Source organism: Panthera leo, chromosome C1 (genome assembly GCF_018350215.1).
Source record: "Panthera leo isolate Ple1 chromosome C1, P.leo_Ple1_pat1.1, whole genome shotgun sequence".
Taxonomy (NCBI): Eukaryota; Metazoa; Chordata; class Mammalia; order Carnivora; family Felidae; genus Panthera; species Panthera leo.
This window is the reverse complement of record NC_056686.1, coordinates 33,458,955-33,481,831: the sequence shown is the minus strand read 5'-3', so window position 1 is coordinate 33,481,831 and position 22,877 is coordinate 33,458,955. Positions and strand designations below refer to the sequence as shown.

The window sequence follows — 22,877 nt, the reverse complement described above, 5'->3', positions numbered from 1 at the left end:
CGGCCTCACCAAGGCTGAGTCAGCCATTGCCACTGCTGTGTGCCAGGCCCCAGCAGCAGAGACAGAGGCTGAGCCTCTGATGTGGTACCATTCCCCGGGGTAGCTGCCAGCTACCTGGTGACACATAAATTACATTAGACCCTTTCCATCACAAAGAGGCTACAATATGTCGTCCCAGGGATAGTCTCATATTCAGGTTTCCTGCCGACAGCATGTCTGACAACCCACGATCAGTGGTCTTATAGAGTGTCTTATCCATTGCCATAGTATTCCATGCAGTATCATCTCTGACCAGGAAACACACTTTCCCTCAGAGAAAAGTATGACAGGGGCACCTGGGTGGCTCAGTCACTTAAGCGTCCGACTCTTGATTTCAGCTCAGGTCATGATCTCTCAGTTTGTGGGTTCAAGCCCCGCATCAGGCTCCACGGGGGCTCTGTGCTGACAGCGCAGGATTCTCTCCCTCCTTTTCTCTCAGTCTCCCTGCCCCCCACCCCATCCTCTCCCTCTCTCTCTCTCTCTCAAAAATAAACATTAAAAAAAAGGTATAACAGTGGCCTTACACTGGCAGAACTCAATGGCCACCCACTGTGCCCAAACACCCAGAAATATCTGGGCCTAATAGGATGAAGGAATTACCTACTGAAGTCTCAGTTATCTTGCCACATGGGAGAAAACATCCTGTAAGATTGTAATGCCATCATAAAGAGTGCAGTTTATGACTTAAACCAGCAATCATTATGTGGTATTATCTTCCTCTGAGGGGACACACAGGTCCAGGTGTGATGTGAGTGGTCCCTCTCTCTAATATATGAATTAACACTCCAGAGAAATCTCTGCTTTCTATCTCTGCAACTTTGGGTTTGGTGTGTTTGGAGATTCTACTGCTCAAAGGGGAATTCCTTTCACTAGGGAAGAAAATCTTGGTTCTGTTTGATTAGAAGCTGAGATAGCCTCTTGGCTGCTGCTGCTAAACCAATAGGCATAGTGACATGATGACAGTGAAACCTGACTGCGGTGCATTTAGGAGAGAATGTAGGACAGGAAATGCACACCACCCTCCCTTAGGAGACTTCCTCCAGAGGGGAGAAAAGAAATGAATGGGTGGTAACTGTCAGGGAAGTGGGCCACAAGAAGGAGATTTTTCTTTAAGACAATATAAAAAAAAAATGAGTGCTTTCTTCCCCTCCCTCTGCTCTGTCTCATATAACGCAATGCCTTCTTTTTCTTTCTCTTCAACAAAACTAAAGGGGGAGCTTGCAGATAGAAGGATGAAAGCCAGCGGAGGGTTCCCCTGGATGAACACAGGCAGTGCTAAGTAGGGAACACACTTTGCTGAGTTGCATTGCACATGCTAATAGAAGGGATGATGAAAACTTCAAGGGGACTTTTGTTTTGTTTTTTTTTGTTGTTGTTGTTGTTGTTTTTTTTTAACGTTTATTTATTTTGGAGACAGAGAGAGACAGAGCATGAACGGGGGAGGGTCAGAGAGAAAGGGAGACACAGAATCCAAAACAGGCTCCAGGCTCTGAGCTGTCAGCACAGAGCCCGACGCGGGGCTCGAACTCACGGACCGCGAGATCATGACCTGAGCCGAAGTCAGCCGCTTAACCGACTGAGCCACCAAGGCGCCCCTTTTTTTTTTTTTTTTTTTTTTTTGGGGACTTTTGAAACACCATATTAACACCTACATGTTCTGCTAACCTCCCTCCAGTGCTCATGGCAGGTGTTACTGAACGATCATGGCAGTCCCTCTCCATGAGCCTGAGGTTACTCAGTTTCTGCCTCGATCCAGTGTTCTAGGCAGTTGCCACCAACCAGAGTTTGAAAATAAGATGACTCCATTACCATTTCTGAGTAGCCCAAGTGTTTGACTCCAGGTGATGGTGATTTCAAATCAAAGAAGGTAAGTTCAGACTTCTCACTTCATGTCATCCAAGGGGCTGTCTCTCCCATCTATGATGGGGATGGATTCTGACCACAGTTAGGAGGTACCTGCTGTGTGTCCTGTCCCAGGCAAGAAGCAGAGCTGGTGGCTGAGAAGGACACGTTGTGGTCCCTCATCACTCTAAGTCTCATTATGAAAATATACGTTTGTGGGACAAGCAAATCAACCATCTGATATATACTGGGGAGCTATGTCAAGCATAAATGATATGCACATTTTACTACATCTGTTTCATACTCAATCATATTTAATTCCCACAGCTACCCTATACTGTTATTGCCTCATTTTACTGGTAAGGAAACTGAGGTACAGGAAGGCTGCTATCTTGTCTAATACTACACTATTACTAAGTGGAAGAACCAGGATCTGATCTCAGGCCTTCTGACTGTTCAGGGCTTCGCTCCCATGTGGAATATTTATCAGTTGTTTCATCCTGAGCCAGGTTCTGTGAAATATCTCACAATTGTTGGTATATTATCTTCAGTGCAGGGAGCCACAGTCTTTGGGGACCACAGGATGTCAGAACACAAAACAGGCCAGGATCCAGCAGGGCATGATGGAGAGAGTGGATCAGGGTCCTGGGGACTGAGAGCAGAGCAGAGCTCTTCTCTGCCATTCCCCTTTCCCTCAAACACCTGTGGATTCTTTATGGCTCATGGAAGCCTTCCCTGATCTGCATGCTTGGCCTTCACCTCTTGCACTTCTCAATCAATGCACTTACAGTAATTGACACCCACACATCTGTCCCCTTGGACTCTGAGGCAGAGTAAGAAGAAGCCCATGGGGAGCGAGGGGTGCTGAGCTGGGAGGGTCAGGGGACCTGGGCGTGTAGGCTTTGAGTGCCAGTCTGGGGAGGTGAAGTGTGCTCAGGGCTTGGGATGGCTGTGACGGGGCCTGGAGAATCCCACGGCACAGAAGCTCATTAAGAAGCTACCTGATTTGTCTTCCCTGAGGATCAGGAGCAGATTATGAAAGAGGGAACCAACAAGCCCCTGGCTCATCCCACACTGAGCCCAGTGACAGGTAAGGAGTAAAAGGGCAGAGGAAGGGGCCTGCTTTTCACTTGTCCCCGCCTGTCTCACTGGATGCCTGCCTGCCTCCTTTCCATCCACATAGGTCCTCCTGGGCATCTGCTCGATTTCCTGACCTCTGTCCTCCTGTGTTCATTGACTTCTCTCTGTACAGTGATCAGTCTCTTTGTCTTTCTCTCTCCCTCTCCCTCCTTATTTGTCTTTTGGGTGTGCTCCTCAGTTGAGGGGGAGAGAGATGGAAGGAAGTGAAGGCTGCTGTTACAGAACTGAAGCAGTTGGCTCTCCATAGAGGATTTAGGATGAGGCCCTGGTAGGAGAGATAAAAGTGGGGGTGATGAGTTATAGAAGGTGGGAGCTGGAGGGAGATGTTAGAACTGAGAAGATCTGAAATGCTCTTATTTGGGAAGGAGAGGGAGGTGATTGCTTCCAAACAGGATACTGATATCCTGTCATTAAACCCCCTGGGGTGGCTGGAGAGGAGGCTCACAGTGGGCTTGGAGCCCCCATTAATCTATTCCTGGCCTTTCTTTCTCTTTCCTTCTATACTCCTCTTTTCTCCAATTCTGTACCATATTCTGGTCACTGAGTATGTAGCAAGGACTGGGGATGGGAGGCCTATTGAGAGCCTACTGCAATAGTCCAGGCATCAGATATCAGGTCCAGGTGGAGCTGCCAGAGGGATGTCAAGGTCTTCAACTCTTCCAAATAGACTAGACCAGAGACACTCCTTCTCTACCAGCAGGTTGGTCACAATGCGTTTTGACATTTTGTTTGATCCTCTCACAGGATGACCAAGTTCACTACCTTTCAGGACAGTTGATTCTATCTGTGGACTGCCCTCTCTAATGTCAGCTGGTTGTATTACATTGGATCTTGTCTCCCTAGTGTAACTCCCAACTATACTTCTTAAGACCACCCCGGACAAGTCTTGTCCGTCTTCCACATGAAAACCTTTCAGAGAGTTGGCCCTCAGCTTCCAGAATGCCCTTCACCTTTTATTCCACATTGTAAACATACCCAATTTCTCCAACACTTCCTCATATGATATGGTTTCCAGACCCTTCTTTATAACCTATTTCAACATATCCACACTCCCTTTAAAATGTGGACCCACCATTGAAAAAGATGCCCTACATGAAGTCTGGCTACCCCAGACACATTCCATGACACCTTGTGTCATCTGTTAGCATCCTTTCTCAATGATGTCACCTCCATGATGACTTTTTAGAAAGTTTACTTACACTGATCCACTTTCGGTCCTCAGTTATTGCCCAACGAACTGCTACTCCACCTAAACTGTTGTGGTTGGCTTTTTGAATCCAAGGAAGGGACAGAGGATTTTAGCTCTACGCTATAACATTTCTTTTCTTGACATTAGCTTCTTGTTCTACCATTTGAGACTTGAAATTCTACTTTCAACCACTGGATCAGATTGTCTTCCTCACCATCTACATGAGAGGCTGTGAAGGAAGAACCCATGAGACCGACTGGTCCATGGGAAGGTGATCTTGAAATTTCTGGTGGTCACAAGTAAAAGATCTGTATACAACTCATTCTTACCTCCTTTCCTTCCATTGTACTTTTCCTGAAGCTGCCTATCATGACTTGGGCACTTAGTCCCGTTGCTGTTGCCTCCTCAGAGACCTTGCAATATCACCTCTTTCTCTCTCTCTTTTGGCTTCCCCCCTCCCCCATGTATATATCTTTAAAAAACAGCAACACAAATAAAACACTCTTTCCACCTTTTGTCCATCCCAATCTTAGATATCTCTTCATTACTCCACTTTACAGACCAGTTCACTCTTCAAAACCCACTGGTGTCTGATTTTTACTTTCATCACTTCACCAAAATTTCCCACTTTCAAGCCAAGAATAATTTCCACATTATTATATTTTTAAAGTTTTATTCCTCCTGCTCTCTCTGTAGTGTCTGGCACCATAGGCCCTTTTGGAGATGTTAGCTTCCTTGGTTGGTGGAACCAAGTTCCCTGCCTCCCTGATGCTCTTGCTCAAGCCCCAGCTCTTCTACTGCTGATCTCTCTTGTGTTCATGCCCCAGGCTGCAGATTTTGATTCTTTGCTCTTTCTCTAGACTATCCTGGTTAGTTCTCATCCATTATGTACCTTGATTACCTCCCCAATTTTTATCTTCCACTTAGATATCCTTCCTGAGTTTGAAGGCTATCTGACCTATTCTTTGATAGTCAGATCCTCAAGGATGCCTCATGTTCCAAGCTCTATGTCTGTAACAGAGTTAATCATTACCTTCCAGTCATTTCCTGCCTCACGCCATCTCTCCCTCCTCCACCTCCACCCAGGTTTTGTCTTGTAATGGTTCCCAAACCTGAAACCTCAAGCTCATCTTTGTCCCCTCCCTCTTTCTCATCTTATGTACCCCTCAGTTACCAAGTTCTGTTGATTCAATTTCCCACACCTCTCTCTAATATCTCTTCTCTTCTTTATTGCCTATAATGCTATGCTGCTTCTGCCTTTTTCCCATACCCCTCAAATGGTCTTCCTCCAATGCCTTCTTCTAACTTCCACCCAAGTAGTGACATTTCTAAAACTTAAGCCTCGATGAATTACTTTTCTGCTTAAAACTTATCTCCAAATTGTCATGGCCTAAGTGATCAACTCCATGCTCCTTATTAAAGTACACAATACCCTTTTCTTTTCCCTCTTGCCCTGTGAAGACTATCCTACCCTCAGATTTTATGTCTTGTGCTCCATGGTTGTACAAAACTCTCCCTTAGTTATGGTCCTTTGCACCTGCAACTCCATCTTCTTGCAAAACTCTTCCTTAGGATCTTTGCTTAGCTAATTTTTGCTCAGCTTTTAAGTTTCACATTATGTGTTCTCTTCTTGGAGAAGTCTAGCTCCCAAAGGCTACCTAGGTGCTTCTTTAAGGAAGCACAGCCTATCCAGGCTCCTGTGACACTCTGTACTTACTCCCATCAGCACTTATCATTTGACTGTCATTTATTGTTTACCTGTCTCCTTCCTGTGTATGCATTTTGAGGGCAGAGATTTTTATTACTGTATCCCTGGTGCTTAGCACAGAGCTTTGACTGCTAGCCATATTTCCGTCATAGTGCTAAGCACATTGGGATGTGGTTTGTGCCTCTACTCTTCTATCTCTCTAACCAGACTGTAAGCTCCTTGAGAATTAGGAATATAACTTATTTGTCCTTGTCTCCTCAGCTCTTAGAATAGAGCCTGATAGGTAGTAGGTGCTCAATCAGTGTTTGTCGACCATTTGATGAATGATACCATGAGGAAGGGGATTTGATGGGAACTAACATTACTGAGCTCCTGCTATGTGCTAATCACAGAGCTAAGCACTTCACACCTATTATGTATTACTTCTCATGACATCTCTTCTGGTAAATTTTATGTAGATTTTACAGAAAAGGAAATGGGGCTCAAGGAGATTAAATTACTTGAGCAGAAGCACAGTTGAAGCATCAAGAACTTGAAGTCTAGTCTTCTGATTCCAAATCCCATGCTCCACTAGAACACACCACCTCCTATGGCATCACAAACAAGGAATCAGCCCTAAGTTTTAAGATATAAACTAAATTCATGCAGCCTTTAAATGGGTCTCCCCTCCTGTCATAAATCTCAGCTGCAAAAAGGAAAGGACTCCAAGGGATATATTACCATTGGGAGGGTATTCTTACCAGGTTGGAGGGATTAAGAGATACCAAAGCTGCCTTTAAGCAAAAAAGGATAGCTATTATTCTACCTCTATTATAGTTTTAGGGTGAAGCAGGAAGACCCTTCCCTTCATTTGTGGGTAAGGCCAGGATGAAGCAGAGTGGTGAAAAACTTTGTCTAAAATAAAATTGGATGTGAGGAAGCTTCCAGAGGCCCAAAAGATTCAAGAAACACAGACTTGAGTAAAATTTTTCTAAACATTTTAATGTTTCTGGAGTCATATATCTTTCTCACATTTCTGACTCACCTCCTCTATACTGTAACAATCAGAAGGTTAAAGCACCAAAGGAAAGGGTTCTGAGTGTTTGTTTTTCAAGGAGAGGGATGGGAGAGCTTCAGATCATTACCCCACTCTATAGCCAGGACTAGGGGAGAAGAGCTCCCAAGCAATGCATTATGTGATTGTAGCTCCTGAAAGACAAGAAAACAGGTGGCCTTGCTGGGGCTGATAGAATAAAATGAGACCCTGGTGGTCTTGAAAAAAGATTTGGGCCTGAGAAACAGAAAATTCCATGAAGGTTTCCCTCCCCTCCCCAAATTTGGCCTCACTCTGACTAGATCTCAGTCTTTGGACTTCTATTTGTCCCAAATAGTATCCAAATAAACACCATCTGCCAGCAACTGAATGGTCATTGTACCTGAATGTGCATCCTAAGCTGGGCCACTAGTCAGTTCATTTCTCTTTCTGCAGCTGAAGGAGAATGCAGAAATTTCCCTGGGACAACCACAGCTCTGTGTCTGAATTCATCCTTCTGGGCTTCTCCAGGGATTCCCAAATTAATACAATCCTCTTCAACATCTTCCTCTTTCTCTACCTCTCTACACTTGTGGGCAATGGACTCATTGTCACCTTGATTCACTTGGACTCCTGCCTCCACACACCCATGTACTTCTTCCTCAGTGTCCTCTCCATTCTGGACATGAGCTATGTCACCACTACTGTGCCCCAGATGTTGGTGCATCTGATCTGCCAGAAGAAAACTATCTCCTATGTTGGGTGTGTGGCCCAGATGTACATCTTTCTGGTGTTGGGCATCACTGAGGGCTGGCTGTTCTCTGTTATGGCCTATGATAGATATGTGGCCATCTGTTATCCACTCAGATACAAGGTTATCATGACCCCATGGCTGTGTGGGGCAATGGCCATCTTTTGTGGACTGTGGGGTATCAGCTGTTCCCTAGTCTACACTGTCTTCACAATGCGCCTGCCCTACTGTGGCCCCAATGAGATCAATCACTTCTTCTGTGAGGTCCCTGCTGTTCTGAAGCTGGCCTGTGCAGACACATCCCTCAATGACCAAGTAGATTTTATCCTGGGCTTCATCCTTCTCCTGGTACCCCTCTCTTTCATTCTGGCCTCTTATGTCCGCATCTTTGCCACAATCTTGAAGATCCGCTCAGCTCAGGGTCAACTCAAGGCCTTCTCCACCTGTGCCTCCCACATCACTGTGGTCACCATGTTCTGTGGACCTGCCATGTTTATGTACATGAACCCCGGGGCCAATGCCTCCCCAGAGCGGGACAAGAAACTGGCTCTGTTCTACAATATTATCTCTGCCTTTCTCAATCCCATCATCTATAGCCTTAGAAACAAAGATGTGAAGAGGGCTTTCCTCAAGTTAACAGGTTCAAGCAAGGCCTCTGAGTGAGGCCATTGGAGCACAGAAGGCTACAACCAGACCTGAAACCACATGTTCCACCCTATTCCCTCCCATCACCCTATGGATAGGCATGAATCACTGACTGAGAGTTATGGGAGATAATATGTAAGGTTGGTGCCTGGGTGGAAGCTGTTGATGGTTCCAGCAGGTGAGCTATCCTCAAACATCAAGAGACCCAACTGTAGATAGGGTGCCAAGTCAGGACCTATGTCTGATTTATGTGTTTCCCAGGGCTCAGCAAAGGGTCTGGCACAAAGTATCATTAACATTTGATGATTGAATGAATGAGCTCATGAAGATTGCGCCTATTAAATCAACTCAGGATGGCCAGGACACAAAGACTAACAGGACCCATATGAGTGACTTTATTTTATCTCAATCAGGAGTACGAACAGATCTAAAGAAACATAGTCTCGAGAGAAAGGAAAAGTGACCTTAGAAACAGGATTCAGGAATTGGTCATTGTCTATCCAGCACTTTCATGGGAGTGTGGGTCCCAGGGTACAGAGCGAGCCCCTGCTGTGGTGAAGAGATATTTTGAGGGTCTCTTGCTGTACAGATGAAACATCACCCAAACCATACCATACTGGGGCAGAGCTCATACTTTGTGGCAAACCATCACCTTGTAGGATTGTTGTGAGAAGTTAATGTAGGTAAAGTTCTCAAAACAGTGCTTGATGCATTGCATGCTTTACATAAACACTGCCATTCTTCTTGTCATGCTCTACTTCTTTTTCCTAATACCACCATTACCAAGCAAACTATTGAGATCATTTCAGCTTCAAAAGAGGGGCCATTCTGCTCTCTGGAAAGGGATAGCTAACATTGTAAATGAAGATGTTGGCATTTGTTTATACCTCATTCTAGTGTGGATTTAGTGAATTTGAGTCTGTCACCAAGAAACCTATGAACTCTGAACTGGCAAAACTGTAGAAAAATTATGACACCCTTTCAAGCTACCAAATGAAGAGGCCCTGATTACAAACAGCCAGAACTCCTCAGATACTTTCACTGATATTCTCACATGATAGAGCTTTTTAAATAAACATTTGTTCAAATCTAAACTGAGTAATAATGTGTTACTAGAGTACTTGATTCAAGAAGATACTGACAGGTATAGCAGGATATAGTGATCAGAGTAGGGCTGACTTCTCTTACCAGTGCCAGACCCCTTCACCCATACCTGTGGCCCCCTAGAGTCCCCAGCACCTTGGAAGAGGCACAGAAAAGTTGCTCCACAGAATCTCAGAAATTGTACTGACCACACAGTGCCTATCATACAAAAAAAAAGGCAGACAAGACTTCAGTGCCAAGAAAGGTAAGCAACACTCCAGTGAAGCTGGAATCAGAGGGGTAAGCTCTCACACAGAGCCCCTAACAACCTTCACAAAATCTCCTCCAAATTTTGCCTTCACTCTTTCTACCACCAGGGAACAAAAGGGGAAAAGAGGCAGGAGTTCCTGGCATTTATTTTATCCTTGTCATGATTCTGAATTCCCACAGTCCATTGAACTATCCCAGCCTTTTCTGTTTCAAATTTGACTTTGAATTTGAAATTCTAAATCGCCTAATGGATACAAGTGATAGGCATTCAATGAGATGATGCCATGGAAAAATATTGTCAGATTCTCACTTTAAACACAAAGGAAATTTAAAACTATTAGGCCTCCTTGTGATTAATATCAGGCCTCTTTAACCTCAGAGTTATTGAACCTTCATTAACTAATAGTCCTCAATAAAACAGTGAAGGCTCCAATGAAAGTGGTACAGATTCAATCCAAACAGATGTCATTGAAGGTGCTTTGAACTCAGCAAAGAAAGTAATAGTAATTGTGGTATTAATGGAAGTTATGGTGATTGTAACTTGAATTTGGAAGGAAAATATTTGGCTTTGCATTTCACAGTCGCTTATAGGACATTTGCTGAACCTGTTTTGGAAAGTAGTAAGGAAGGGGTCTTGAGGAGAGATGCTGGGCATTGGGGGAGAGCAGGCAGATACCACATAGAAGGATTAACAGGACACATCAAGCCCCCAAATCACAGGAGCAAAGGATGAATTGTAGAGATATGAAGGGCATTGGTCAGGCTTTCCGCCTAGATAATAACTGGTACAATGGGAAGAGACGGCTTGATAATGAGGTTCAATTAAGCCAGAGAACAGTGTTGTAGGATTAAGGATTAGAGAGAACTGGGCAGAGTCCCGGAAGAAAGGGGGATACAGGAAACTTAGAGCTCAGGGTGGGAAATATTCCAGGTGATTAGGCAAAAGCCCATCTGAGAGTATTGCCTCTAGAGAAAATTCTAGGAAACTTAGCAGGAAAGGGAGTAAAAACCACAAAAACCACCCCATTGAGACTCAAATTGACAGAGAAATTATTGAACAACAGTAATTTCTAACCCCACCCCTAAGTTCATGCCTCCTATGAACTGTGCTGGTTTGTAGACCACAAATTCCAGCAGGACAAGGGCCATGACTTCTTCCTGCAGTGCCACGGATTTGGGAATGACAGTTGGCAATCAGCTGGCTCCCATCAATAAACTGTAGGGAAGCAGAGACGGTGGTAAAGCTGGCTTAAAACCTTGCTAGCTTCCTTGATTTCTCTGTTTTACCAACACACCCAAGCCATTAAGTGTTCTTGCTTCTTTCCTTGTCACATCTTTTGGCATCTCCCCATTCACTGCCACCATCTGCTATAATCACCTTCACAAGCCATGCCCAGGTCTCCCTCACTAAGTGCTCTTCAACCCAAACCCTCATTATGTCTCACAAGCCATTCTTCTGAAAATACTGTGTCCCCACCTTTCCTCCACCCCATCCCTCAGCCTTGATGCTTAAAAATACAGGTTGTTTATCACTGTTAAGATAAAATCTACTATCACCCTGAATTATGAATGGTAGCAATCTGTCCTAGTAGAGAAACTAATGAAACCTTATCACATTTTAGCCACAAGACTCATCTCTCCATTACCCTGGCCCCTGACTATCTAGTTGTAGAAGAGCCACTAGGTGGACTTCCCACCTTCTAGAAGGAACTCCAACAGCCAGGAAGACTTCTCCCCCATTATTGAGGCAGCCTGCTTCCCCACAAGGCCAGAAGAACCTCTCATCAGTTAGCAAGTCCTCTCCACCAACCACATAGCTCCTTACTCCTTCCCCAGATGGGGGAAGGAATACCTTAATAATCCATGGGACCCTTCACTTTCTACCTGAATCCCTCTGCCTGGAACTTTGTCATACCAGGTACTGGAGCCTATTGGTGTAGCTGTACCCACCCACCCAAATGCCCTGTTTCACCTCTGAGTAAATGCTTTAGGACCATACTAGCACCCAACTCCACACTTAAGTACTAGAAACGAAATCTCCATCACCTCAGAAGCCAAGAACTCTCTAGTCATTTATTATTCCCAGACTCTGTTCATCTCCCCACTTGCCCAAGTCCCTACTTCTCCCTTTCCCCAGTTCTCCCTCTCTTTGCCATCTTAGTCCCATATTCAGCAACCACCCCTCCCAGGATCCTCAACCTGGAATTCTCCCTAGGGATGCCACACCCTCTGTACCTCTCTAAAAGGGAGTTCTTTGTTCTCACTCTTGGCCTGTGAGTTCTCAGACATGCTCATCCTGATGACCTTTTATCCCATCTCCTTTCTGGTCACCTCAAGCCACACTCACACTGGAGCTCATCATCCCTAAACCTGCACTGCTCCCCAGTAAGAATCCAAGCATTCCCACTGCACTGAGCAAAAAAGTAAACACTATCTACAGGGCTCATTAGGACTGTCCTCTGCCTACTTCTCAATGTCATCTCTGCCTCTTCTGCTCACTTTATTGTGATTACATGGGCCTTCTTCCAGCTCTGCAGAAAATACAAAGTCCTTTCCTGACCTGGGACTTTTGTACCTGGCATCCCTTTGCCTGAAATGCCTTTTCTTGGCTCTTTGCACGGGTGACTCTTCTCATCCTCAGGTATCAGCTAAACCTTAATTCCTTCCCAAGTAAGGCCCTGGGAAGCAGGCTTTCCTCCTCCATTTTTCTCTATCACAGAATGCTACTTGTTTCCTGAGATAAATACACCTTCATCTCTCAGTAACTGAGTTTAGTTTCCATTTTGAGCTATCATCCCAGTGGTGGGAGAAATAATACTAATCTTCTTGGGGTTTCCATCCCTCTCTCCCTGACTCCAAGTTCTGGAGAGCTTACAAAGTGGTGAGGTATGCAGTGGTGGATAGGAGAGGGGTGAGGTATAGTCTGGTCCTCTGTGTCTGGCACCCATTGAGAGAACCTCACTCTTGTGAAGTCTTTGGTCCTTCAGAGTTACTGTGGCATCTTCTTGGGTTGTTCCAGAAGCATTGTAATTACATGACTGTAAATCTCTCCATATACCTGTCTTGGTTTCCCCAAGGCCTGACACTGGCTGGACTATAATGGATGCTCACGAAATACTGGAACTGAATCAACTCATCCCTGAGGCCTCTGAGCCACCAATGAAACCTGAAAGGAAGTTGGATGCTCATGCTAACTCTGAGGCCCTTTGCCAGGATTCTTAGCTTCATATGTCATTTAGATTCCTTGAAAGAATGAGAGTCACTGCTATGTATGTATAGTTTACAAATGGCAGCAACTTCTATTCTTCTAAAATTTTAGAGACACAGAGGTCTTAGAAACCATTACATATGGGGCACCTGGGTGGTTCAGTCAGTTGAGCGTCCGACTTCAGCTCAGGCCATGATCTCGTGGTTCATGGGTTCAAGCCCTGTGTCAGGCTCTGTACTAACAGCTCAGAGTCTGAAGCCTGCTTGGGATTCTGTGTCTCCCTCTCTCCCTGCCCCTCCCCTGCTTGTGCTCTGTTTTTCTGTCCTTCTAAAAGAAAGAAAGAAGGAAGGAAGGAAGGAAGGAAGGAAGGAAGGAAGAAAGAAAGAAAGAAAGAAAGAAAGAAAGAAAGAAAGAAAGAAAAAACAAGAAAGAAACCATTACATTTAACATGCTTATTTTATAGATGAGTAAGGTAAGATCCAGAGAAAGAAAGTGAATTGCCTAAAGTCATAAAACATGTTATAAGATTAGGACTAGAACCCAAGTCACTTAATGTCAGGTACTTTGTCCTTCGACAACACAATGCAGAGTATACCACATCAGACCCATGAACCACATTGATTCCATGCACCAAGTCAAGCCTGTGGGCAGCCTTGGTTCCATATACCATTAGCTTAATTTTCAATGTTGGCTACAGATATTCGTTGGTTACATGTACCACTTTGATTGTCTACATCATCTTGGCCTTCTACCATGTCCATGTACCATGTCACCTACAATTACCATGTTTCATGTTGATTACATGTATTCTATTCATTCCAGTGCCATTGTGTTAGATAATATTATCACCCCCATTATTGCCACTCTCACTATAGAAGAATTATATATCCATACCCATTGCCATATGACATGTTACTTTTCTGTAGGAAGTAGATACTTCCTGTCCTTTTCCTATTGGGCTTGACCATATCATTTGCTTTGGCCAATAGGATATCAGCAAAGAGATCTGTGTCACTTCTGAGCAGAAACTTTAAGAGTTTTTATGTGCCTTTCTCTCTGTCATAAGAATGGGATATTCCAGATAGAGCCTCCTTTTTCAGATTGAATCCAAGAATCCAATGGCAGAAGGCCACAGTCCACATACAACTGACATGGAAGATGAGCAATAAATGAACCTCTGCTGTTGTAAGCCACTAAGATTATGGAGCTGTTTGTCATTGCACCACAATGTAGCAAGTTCATCAAGATTGTCATGTTGGTTTCACGTACCATATTTGTTCCACTGACCAAGTGCTATATTGGTTCCAATGCACAATGTTGTTTGCATACCTTATAAATGTTGTGCCTTTCTTTAGCATTGGACATTCTACCTCAGGCCTCTCCTGTCTCCCAATTCACCAGGGCACCCTACCCCACCCCATCACTTTGAGAAAAGCCCCCTTGATGTCCTTGTTCCTCAGACTGTAGACCACAGGGTTGAGGAAGGCAGTGAAGACATTATAAAAGAGTGAGATCTGCTTGTCTTGCTCAGGGGAATAGCTGGAGTTGGGCCTCATATAGATGTATGTGGCTGGGGCATAGAAGAGTGTGACCACGGTCACATGGGAAGCACAGGTGGAGAAAGCCTTGCAGCGGCCCTGTGTAGACTTGATCTTGATAATGGTCTGGCCAATACGGATGTAGGAGGCCAGAATGAGGGAGAGTGGGGCAACAACCATGAAGACACTGATGACCAGGTCTACCATCTCAATAAGGTGAGTATCCATGCAAGCCAGGCTTCGTACTGAGGGGCCTTCACAGAAGTAGTGGTTGACCACGTTGGGCCCACAGTATGGCAGCCTCATGGTGAGGAAAGTATGGATCAGAGAGAAGAAGAAACCACAGGCCCAGGTCCCAGCTGCCAGTCGTATGCACAGGCCCCAGCTGAGGACAACAGTATAATGCAGTGGGTGGCAGATGGCCACATATCGGTCATAAGCCATGACTACGAAGAAAATACACTCAGTTAGGCCCAAGGCACCAAACACATACATCTGCAGCCAACAGCTGGCAAAGGAGATGGTCTGAGAGCGAGCGAGGAGATGCACCAACATCTGGGGCATGGTAGTGGTGACACAGCCCATATCTAGCAGGGAGAGGATGCAGAGGAAGAAGTACATGGGTGTGTGAAGCTGTATGTCCAGGCAGATCAGGGCGATGATGAGTCCATTGCCCAGGACTGAGCTCAGGTAAAGGAGAAGGAAGGAAATGAAGAGGATCCTGTTGAACGTGGGATCACCAGAGAAGCCAAGCAGGATAAATTCAGAAACCCAGCTTTGGTTCTGGCCTGGAGGTGTCCACATGGTGGGGCCTATAAGAGAATCCCACTCATTTAAATGTCACCCAAAGTGTGGTAGTCTAGCAAGAATGTCAGCTCTGGAGGCAGGGATTTTAATTCTGGCCCCATTACTCAGCCACTGTCTTGAACAGGTTATTTAACATCTCTGAGCCTCAATCTCCTCAACTGTATAATGTAGCTAATAATACTCAACTCTTGGTTCTTATGAGGAGGCAATATACATGAAGCATCTGACATAACGCCTTAACAAAATAAAAAATGGTAAAGTGCTCATATGCAATCTCCTCTGTCTTACTCCCGATCCTTCGGCAGACAGACTGGTTATCCATGTCTAGCAGCAATCAATTACGCCATGTCAGCTCCAGCTCCCAAACCTTTAGAGGTGAAGTTCCTTTCCGCCTTAGAGACCATTTGTCTAGAGGAGCTGCTACAAGCCTCTCCTCACTCTGCAAACTTCTTTTGCCAGCTGTCAATGTGAGGCTTTGTCAATAGAGGGCGCTAGAGGGGCACTGTGATGTGCTAACCCTAGGAAAATACTTTGGTTGGGGCTTCAGTCCTTTCTCAGTCACTCAGCTTGAGAGCCAATGGGTTGGTGCCTGGAAGGCCCAGTAGTACGCACTTCAAATGACCCCAACGCACCAGCTACAGTCGTACATTCAGCCCACACTCTTCCCACCCAGTTGTCATTTCTATGCGAACTCTGGCCTCTGCCCACCAGCAGCTGAGTGTATTCCTATGGTAGCCACACTATCTTTGAAAAAGTCTGAATTTAAACTTTCTTTTTTTTTTAATTTTTTTTTTACACTTTGTTTATTTTGAGAGAGAGAGCGACAGAGCAGAGAAAGGGCAGAGAGAGAGGGAGAGGGAGAATCCCAAGCAGCCTCCACGCTTTGAGTGCATAGCTTGATGCGGGGCTAGCTCCCACTAGCCGTGAGCCGATACCAAGAGCCAGATGCTGGGGCGCCTGGGTGGCTCAGTCAGTTAAGCATCTGACTTCAGCTCAGGTCATGATCTCCAGGTTCAGGTTCGTGGGTTCCAGTCCCACATCAGGCTCTGTGCTGACAGCTTGAAGCCTGGAACCTGCTTTGGATTCTGTGTCTTCCTCTCTCTCTGCCCCCTCCCCCACTCACACTCTGTCTCTGTCTCTCAAAAATAAATAAATACTAAAAAATTAAAAAAAAAAAAAAAAGAGATGCTCAACCGACTGAGCCACCCAGGTGCCTTTTTTTTTTTTTTTTTTTTTTTTTTTTGACCCGGGTGGGGGTGCCAGGAGAAGGGGGAGGGAGAGAGAGATGTCCTAAATCCTTAGTCCCTTCAATGTTTCAATGTGTACTCTCCTTGAGCCATGAGGTAGTAACTGCTTTTTTTTTTTTTTTTTCACTTAATACTTCTGGATGTCTTTCATCCTTTTTAGTAGTTACTCACCTTTTACTAGTTAGTAATTCTTTATATTACATTTTCCCTGTTCACATTACTAGTGTGCTGTCTCCTGATGACATCCTGACTGCTATAGATGCTAAATCTATGGCAAGTGAGTCTGATAAGAAATAGAATGTTGCACAGTTAAAGCTATCTATCCATAAAGAATTTATTAACTACAGAAGTAAAAAGTAGTAGCTATCAGTGGAGAAACTGGACAATATCTTAACCGAGTGATTAATTACAATTAACATCACCAATAAGGAACAGGTAGAGAGGCTCCTGGTGGCTCAGTCAGTTAAGTGTCTAACTTCGGCTCAGGTCATGATCTCCAGGTTCATGGGTTCGAGCCCTGTGTCGGGCTCTGGGCTGATAGCTCAGAGCCTGGAGCCTGCTCCAGATTTTGTGTCTCCCTCTGTCTGCCCCTCCCCTGCTTGCACTCTGTCTCTCTCTGTCTCTCAAAACTGAATACACGTTAAAAAAAATTTTTTTTAAAAAGGAACAGGTAGACACAATGTGTCTCCATATTTGAAATCCTAACAATATAGCATCTATATATTATTTCAGCCCAAAATGCAAAACCTGAATCTAATCATAAGGAAACATCCAAGAAACTTAAATTGAGGGATATTATATAAAATAACTAGCTTTTAATCTTCAAAAATATCTACATCATGAAAGACAAAGAAAGGCTGAGAATCTATAATAGAAGGAAGGATCCTGAAAAAAAAAAAGCATAACAATTAATGCAAGAAGTAATCCTGGAAGGGAGGAATGTCATAAATAACATTATTGTGACAATTGATAAAATTGGATTAGATCAATGCGTCATGTTAAATTCCCTGAATTTGACAGCTACTGTATAAGAGAGTATTCTTTTATTCTCAGGAACTATTCACTGAAGTATTAAGGGCTAAAGGAACATGATATTTGCAAATTATTCTCAAATAGTTCTCGAGATTATAATAACAGCAATATGACAAATTGTTAAAAATTAATAAATCTGGATATGGGCCATACAGGATTTCTTTATAGTATCCTTTCAGTTTTTCTGTAAGTTTAAAGTTAGTTCAAAAAATTTTTCAAAAATAAAAAATTGGGGGCACCTGGGTAGCTTGGTTGGTTGAGTATCTGACTCTTGATTTCAGCTCAGGTCATGATCCCAGTGTCGTGAGAACAAACCCTGTGTCGTACTCCATGCCAAGTGTGGAGTCTGCTTAAGATTCTCACTCTCTCTCTCTCTCTCTCTCAGAAATAAATAAATACATAAATACATGAATAAATATTTTTAAAAGAAAAAAGTTAAAAAATTTTAAATGTGAAATAACTTTTTCAGATAAACAAAACATGACTCTTCAGGTAGAAAGACAGTGACAGAAACATGAAGATGCAAAAAAGAATGACAAGTCCTCAAGGAATGGGTAAGTGTAAATTAATAACGAATGTAAAACAATAATGAAGTCTGGTGGAATTTATTTTGTTAATATTTATTTATTTATTTATTTATTTTGAGAGAGAAAGAGAGAGAGAGCGAGCACATGTGGGGGAGGGGAGAGAGAGAAGGGGAGAGAGAATCCCAAGCAGGCTCTGAGCTGTCGTCAGCATGGAGCTGGACTCGGGGCCCAATCCCACCACCCGGGCACCCCTGTCACGATCTTTGTCTTTAATTCCTTTTAAATTTCACAATGGGGCGCCCGGGTGGTTTAGTGTGTTGAGCATCCAACTCTTGATTTCTGCTCAGGTCATAATCCCAGGATCGTGGGATTGAACCCCGGCTCCAGCTTTGTGCTGAGTGGAGCTTGCTGAAGATTTGCTCTCTCTCTCTCTCTGTCTCTCTCTGCCCCGCCCCCACTCACACGCACACTCTCTCTCTCAAGTTAATTAATTAATACAATAAAATGATTTTTTTAAAAAAAGATCATGACAACAATAACATAAGGAATGGAGGGGGTAAAGAAAGTCAGAGTTCTAAATATTTAACATAATTGGAAAATTGGTAAAACTAATGACTTGTGTTAGACTTTGGTAAGTCAAGATTCATGTTGTGGTATCTATGGAAATCATTAAAAGAATAAATCATGCATTACTAACAACCTAAAGTAGTAGAAAATGGACTAATAAAAATTGTTTACTAATCCAAAATAATGCTTTTTTGAGAGAGGGAAAAATCAAACAGAAAACAGGTGGGCCAAATACAAAGTAAGTGGAGGAGCACCTGGCTGGCTCAGGTGGTGGAGAAAGTCTTGATCTTGGGGCTGTGGGTTCAAGCTCCATATTGGGTGTGAAGATTACTTAAAAATAAAATCTTTTTTTTTTTTTAAAGGTAAGAAGTGGAAAGAGGGTAAATATGAACTTAAATATTTCGGTAGTTACGTTAAATGCAAAAGGACTACATATTTTAATAAAAGTCATGTTTTCAAACTTGAGTTAAAAAAAAAAAAACCCTACATGTTGCTTACAAGAAATGCACCTTAATCATTTTACAATATTTCAATGATCAAATCAATGAATTGTACACCTTAAACTTACACGATGTTATGTCAATTATATGTCAATAAGGCTGGGATGGAGGAGAGAAACACATCTTAATATAAGGACACAGATGCACTAGGAAGAAAGAATGAAAAAAAAATATACCATGCAAATACTAACCAAAAGAAACGTGTAGCTTCATGAAACATTTATCAAAATTGATCATATGCTGCACCATAAATGTAAGCTCCAAAAATCCAAAGGATGGAAGTCATTTCAAGTATATTCTCTGATTACCATAAAATTGGCCAGAAATCAATTTCAAAATAAATATAGTAGGAAGCACTGTCTTTCCCCTCCTGAAAATCCTTTAAGGGTTCCCCATGCCCCATCACTTTAGACAGATGCACAGTGCCCTTCCTGAACATCTGCCCCCTTGCAGACTTCTTTAGCCTCAGCACCCAACCCTCTCCCCATGCCATCGCCTTCCATACTAGCATAGGCTCCATACAGGTATGCCCAATTTCCTGTATGTGTCTACCTCCGTCACACTTTCATGCCTTCTCCAAGGTCTTCAGCATGGAGGAGCACCCCAGCTGCATCCCTGCTGCCCACACACTCTCTGTAGCATGTCCAACGCCTATTCCTGCATTAGGACTCAGCTCAGATGTCATCCCACCAGGAAGCTTCCCCTGACCCGCACCACCATCTCCCACTCCAAAACCTCGATTAGATGCTCCCTCTATTTCTCCCAGGCCCCTATGCTTACCAACGAGTTATCATCCTAGCAATTCTAGGGGGTTCTGATACGCAGTTTGAGGAAATCTTTCTCCCTCTCCTGTTAACTTAATTCCCACTAACCGAATTCAAATATCTGTAATAAAGTGTGGATATGTGGGAGAATTTATAAGGTCCCTTTCAATAACAATAATATATAATATTTAATTAATAATTTCTGTGTGCTAGGAATTCTTACACTAACTTGTCCTCACAACAAATCACTGAGGTAAGTACAATGACCTCTATTTTACAGAGGGAAAAATAAAGGCACAGAGAGAGTAAATGATTCAATCCAGATAACTTGGTTTGTGCAGTGGACCTGGGGTTTGAATGGAGGTGATGTGGCTTCAGAGCCAACTCTTAACTTCACCACTTCCAGCAAACAGGCCCTAAGTGGGAAGGGTGAAGAACAAACTTTCCCATCTACACATCGATTTGATCTTGAGGTTTGGCATGAGCTACTATGGAATCGTGGCTGATGAGGTACAGCCAGCCACCAGACTGGACCAGATCAAAATCTTCCAAGGGCAAAGGGCTTAAGTTGCAGCCATGAACTCTCTCTCATGATAAAGCTCCCTCCATCTATGCCATCATCTGGGTATGAGGAACCATAGGACTGAGTGGGAAGCAGAGGGAATCAATGGAAGAGGACTTTGGAAAGTATTACCACTCTAGAATTTAGTAAATCTTTGTAGAGAGAAGAAACACTTGGTTTCCATGGGATGGGGACATCATTTAGTTAAAGTCTTCTAAAATTCTGTCAGCCCAGCAGACTCTGTCTTAATAGGCAATACCCAAGCCTGGGGAGAGCATGGGGGTGGGTCCTGGTAATCATGGAAAGCCCTGCCATTCTTGAAGGCTTCTCCCAAGATAACCATCATTGTCCTTTCACAGTTGTGTCTCTCAGCCAGACTTGAAGATCTTTGAGCTCAGGAAATTGTATTCTTCATTGCACTGTTTCTAGCCCCTAGAACATGGCCTGACACAGGAGACCAATGAATAAATATTTATTAAATGAGTAAGTGAAAGAAAGAAGGGGGTGTAGGAGGGAGGAAGGAAGGAATGGAGGAGAAATGAGGTATGAAGTGGTGAGGAAAGAACACCAGCAAATGAGGAAATGGTTCTGGGGGTATGTTGGGGGGCAGGTACAGAGAGGACCTGGGGCTAGGTGACCTGGCTACTTCTGACCTCCAGCCCCTACAGATGCCCGCATCCTGCCCACAGCCCCAAGCCCAGCGACCATCTCACCCCTCTGGTATCCCCTGAGACAAGTCACAAAGAGGCTGTCACTTGATCTTGAGGAAAAGAGACTGAACAGGAAGCCCCCTGGGCGGTTGAGTCCAGTGTACCAGGATTCCAGGCAACCCAGTCTCCAGAAAGGCGCTAGGTTTCTGAGAGGCTGGAAGCTGAACCCCCTGCCTTCTCTCCATTGTGCAGCTCACTGCACCCGGCCAGGGCTCAAGGCCTTGCCTGTCTCGTCTTGGAGCACAGACAAAAGGAGCCTTGGCCACCCCAGGCTCCCATCAGTGGACCAAGCTGCTGAAGCTTTATAGGTCTGCCTCCTCACCAGGCTTTCCCTAGGAGAAGCAGAGAAGGACCATCCCTCTGCCTCCTGCCTCCACCCTGTCCCTGGTGAGGATGCCAAGATGGTATTCCCTGAATGGTGTTAACAAGAACCCTACAAGGAAGAGGCCTTTGGGAACAGAGCAGCAGCAAACAACACCCAGGCTGGGGAAAGGTAGTGATCTGCCTATTTCTTTTTCTAGCCTTCTGGAGGATATGAACAGCCCAGGGGAGAAGGGATTGCACCCAGTCACCTTGAAGAAATGCCAAGAACTGAAGGCCTCACTCTGATTCCCCTCTTATTCCCAAACCCCTGTTCCTCCAACTTGTCAATTAGACCATGTTTCAGTCATATCTCTATTGCTTACTGAGCCGCTTTGGGCAAATCACAATCCTCCCCCACCCCCCACCAGTCCAAAGCCTTGGACAAGTTACTCAGCCTCTCTGATGATAATTAAGAGTTGACCATGAAGCCCCTACCCTATATCAGGTCTTGCACAGAAGAAGCACTTAATAAAGGTCAATCCCATCCCTATGTCTACTTCCTAACCTCCCCCTTCCTCTAGTCACACCTGGCAGGGAGGTGACACATTCCCTCCTGCGTGGCATCTCTGGAGCTTGCTCTACTGTATGTCCCTGAACTGAGCCTTCCTGGGGTTAGGAGCACCCAGGATGCTTCAAGTTTTCTTGGGAGGGGCAGGGTGGGGGGAGCTATGATCCCAAGTCTCCCCCCAACCATCAGCTCTTCCTCAGACTCAGCTACACTCTCAGATACTGGCAAACATATCTGGAAAGTAAGTGGAGCAGCTCCATAATACATATAAGGAAGTTGAAGTCCAGCAGAGTAAGGAACTTGCCCAAAAGCTCACATCCTCTAAGTGCAGAACCAGAACTCACAGCAGGATCTATTAAGTTCTAGTGCTTATCCTCTTAAACTTGCTATTATTCTGCCTCAGCCTTTTCCTCTGTAAAATCATAATAATTTCTTACTATCCCCAACCTTCTGTGATGGCTGGGAGAATTAAATGAGATAATGTGTTGAAAACCCAGGCACAAGTCCTGGCCATGCCTCCATGACTATGAGTTCTCTCACCTGCCTCCTGTCTAGGCCTCCTATTCCCCAGCTATTCAGAATGGGGCAGTTGAGCTTGGAGACCCCCTCCTGTCAGCCCCGGGCTACAGAACCAACTTGAATTTTCAGAAGTGCCATAAGCTGGTTGTTAAACAAGATCATTATTAAAGTCAATCTATGTAAACAACAATTAAGTAAATTACACTAAAACAAAGGGCAACAGACCTTGAGGTTATTATGCTAACTGAAATAAATCAAAGACAAATACTGTATGCTCTTCCTTATTTGTGGAATCTAAAAACACTGAACTCAGGGGCGCCTGGGTGGCTCAGTTGGTTGAGCGTCC

General features: G+C 44.3%; 2 protein-coding genes and 1 long non-coding RNA gene across 4 annotated transcripts; 2 read left to right on the top strand and 1 right to left on the bottom strand.

The window, feature by feature from the left end:
* The first annotated feature begins 1,720 nt into the window (after positions 1–1,720).
* LOC122227317 lies at positions 1,721–22,099 on the top strand. 2 transcript variants are annotated; one of them, XR_006205963.1, is made up of 4 exons: positions 1,721–1,906; positions 2,902–2,971; positions 17,981–18,065; positions 21,663–22,099. It is a non-coding gene; the product is annotated as an uncharacterized LOC122227317 (long non-coding RNA). The 2 variants fall into 2 exon arrangements; XR_006205964.1 differs by lacking the exon at positions 2,902–2,971.
* Positions 7,397–8,344, top strand: LOC122227315 (putative olfactory receptor 2B3). The gene has a single exon (XM_042951720.1). The coding sequence runs from the start codon at positions 7,397–7,399 to the stop codon at positions 8,342–8,344; it is 948 nt and encodes a 315-aa protein (XP_042807654.1).
* LOC122227316 (olfactory receptor 2A12-like) lies at positions 14,282–15,229 on the bottom strand. The gene has a single exon (XM_042951721.1). It carries the CDS (start codon positions 15,227–15,229, stop codon positions 14,282–14,284), a length of 948 nt encoding a protein of 315 aa, XP_042807655.1.
* Positions 22,100–22,877: the final 778 nt, after the last annotated feature.

Excerpts from the sequence above, each read along its gene's own strand:
- LOC122227315 (XM_042951720.1), top strand. The coding sequence starts at position 7,397 with ATGCAGAAATTTCCCTGGGACAACCACAGCTCTGTGTCTGAATTCATC.
- LOC122227316 (XM_042951721.1), bottom strand. The coding sequence starts at position 15,229 with ATGTGGACACCTCCAGGCCAGAACCAAAGCTGGGTTTCTGAATTTATC.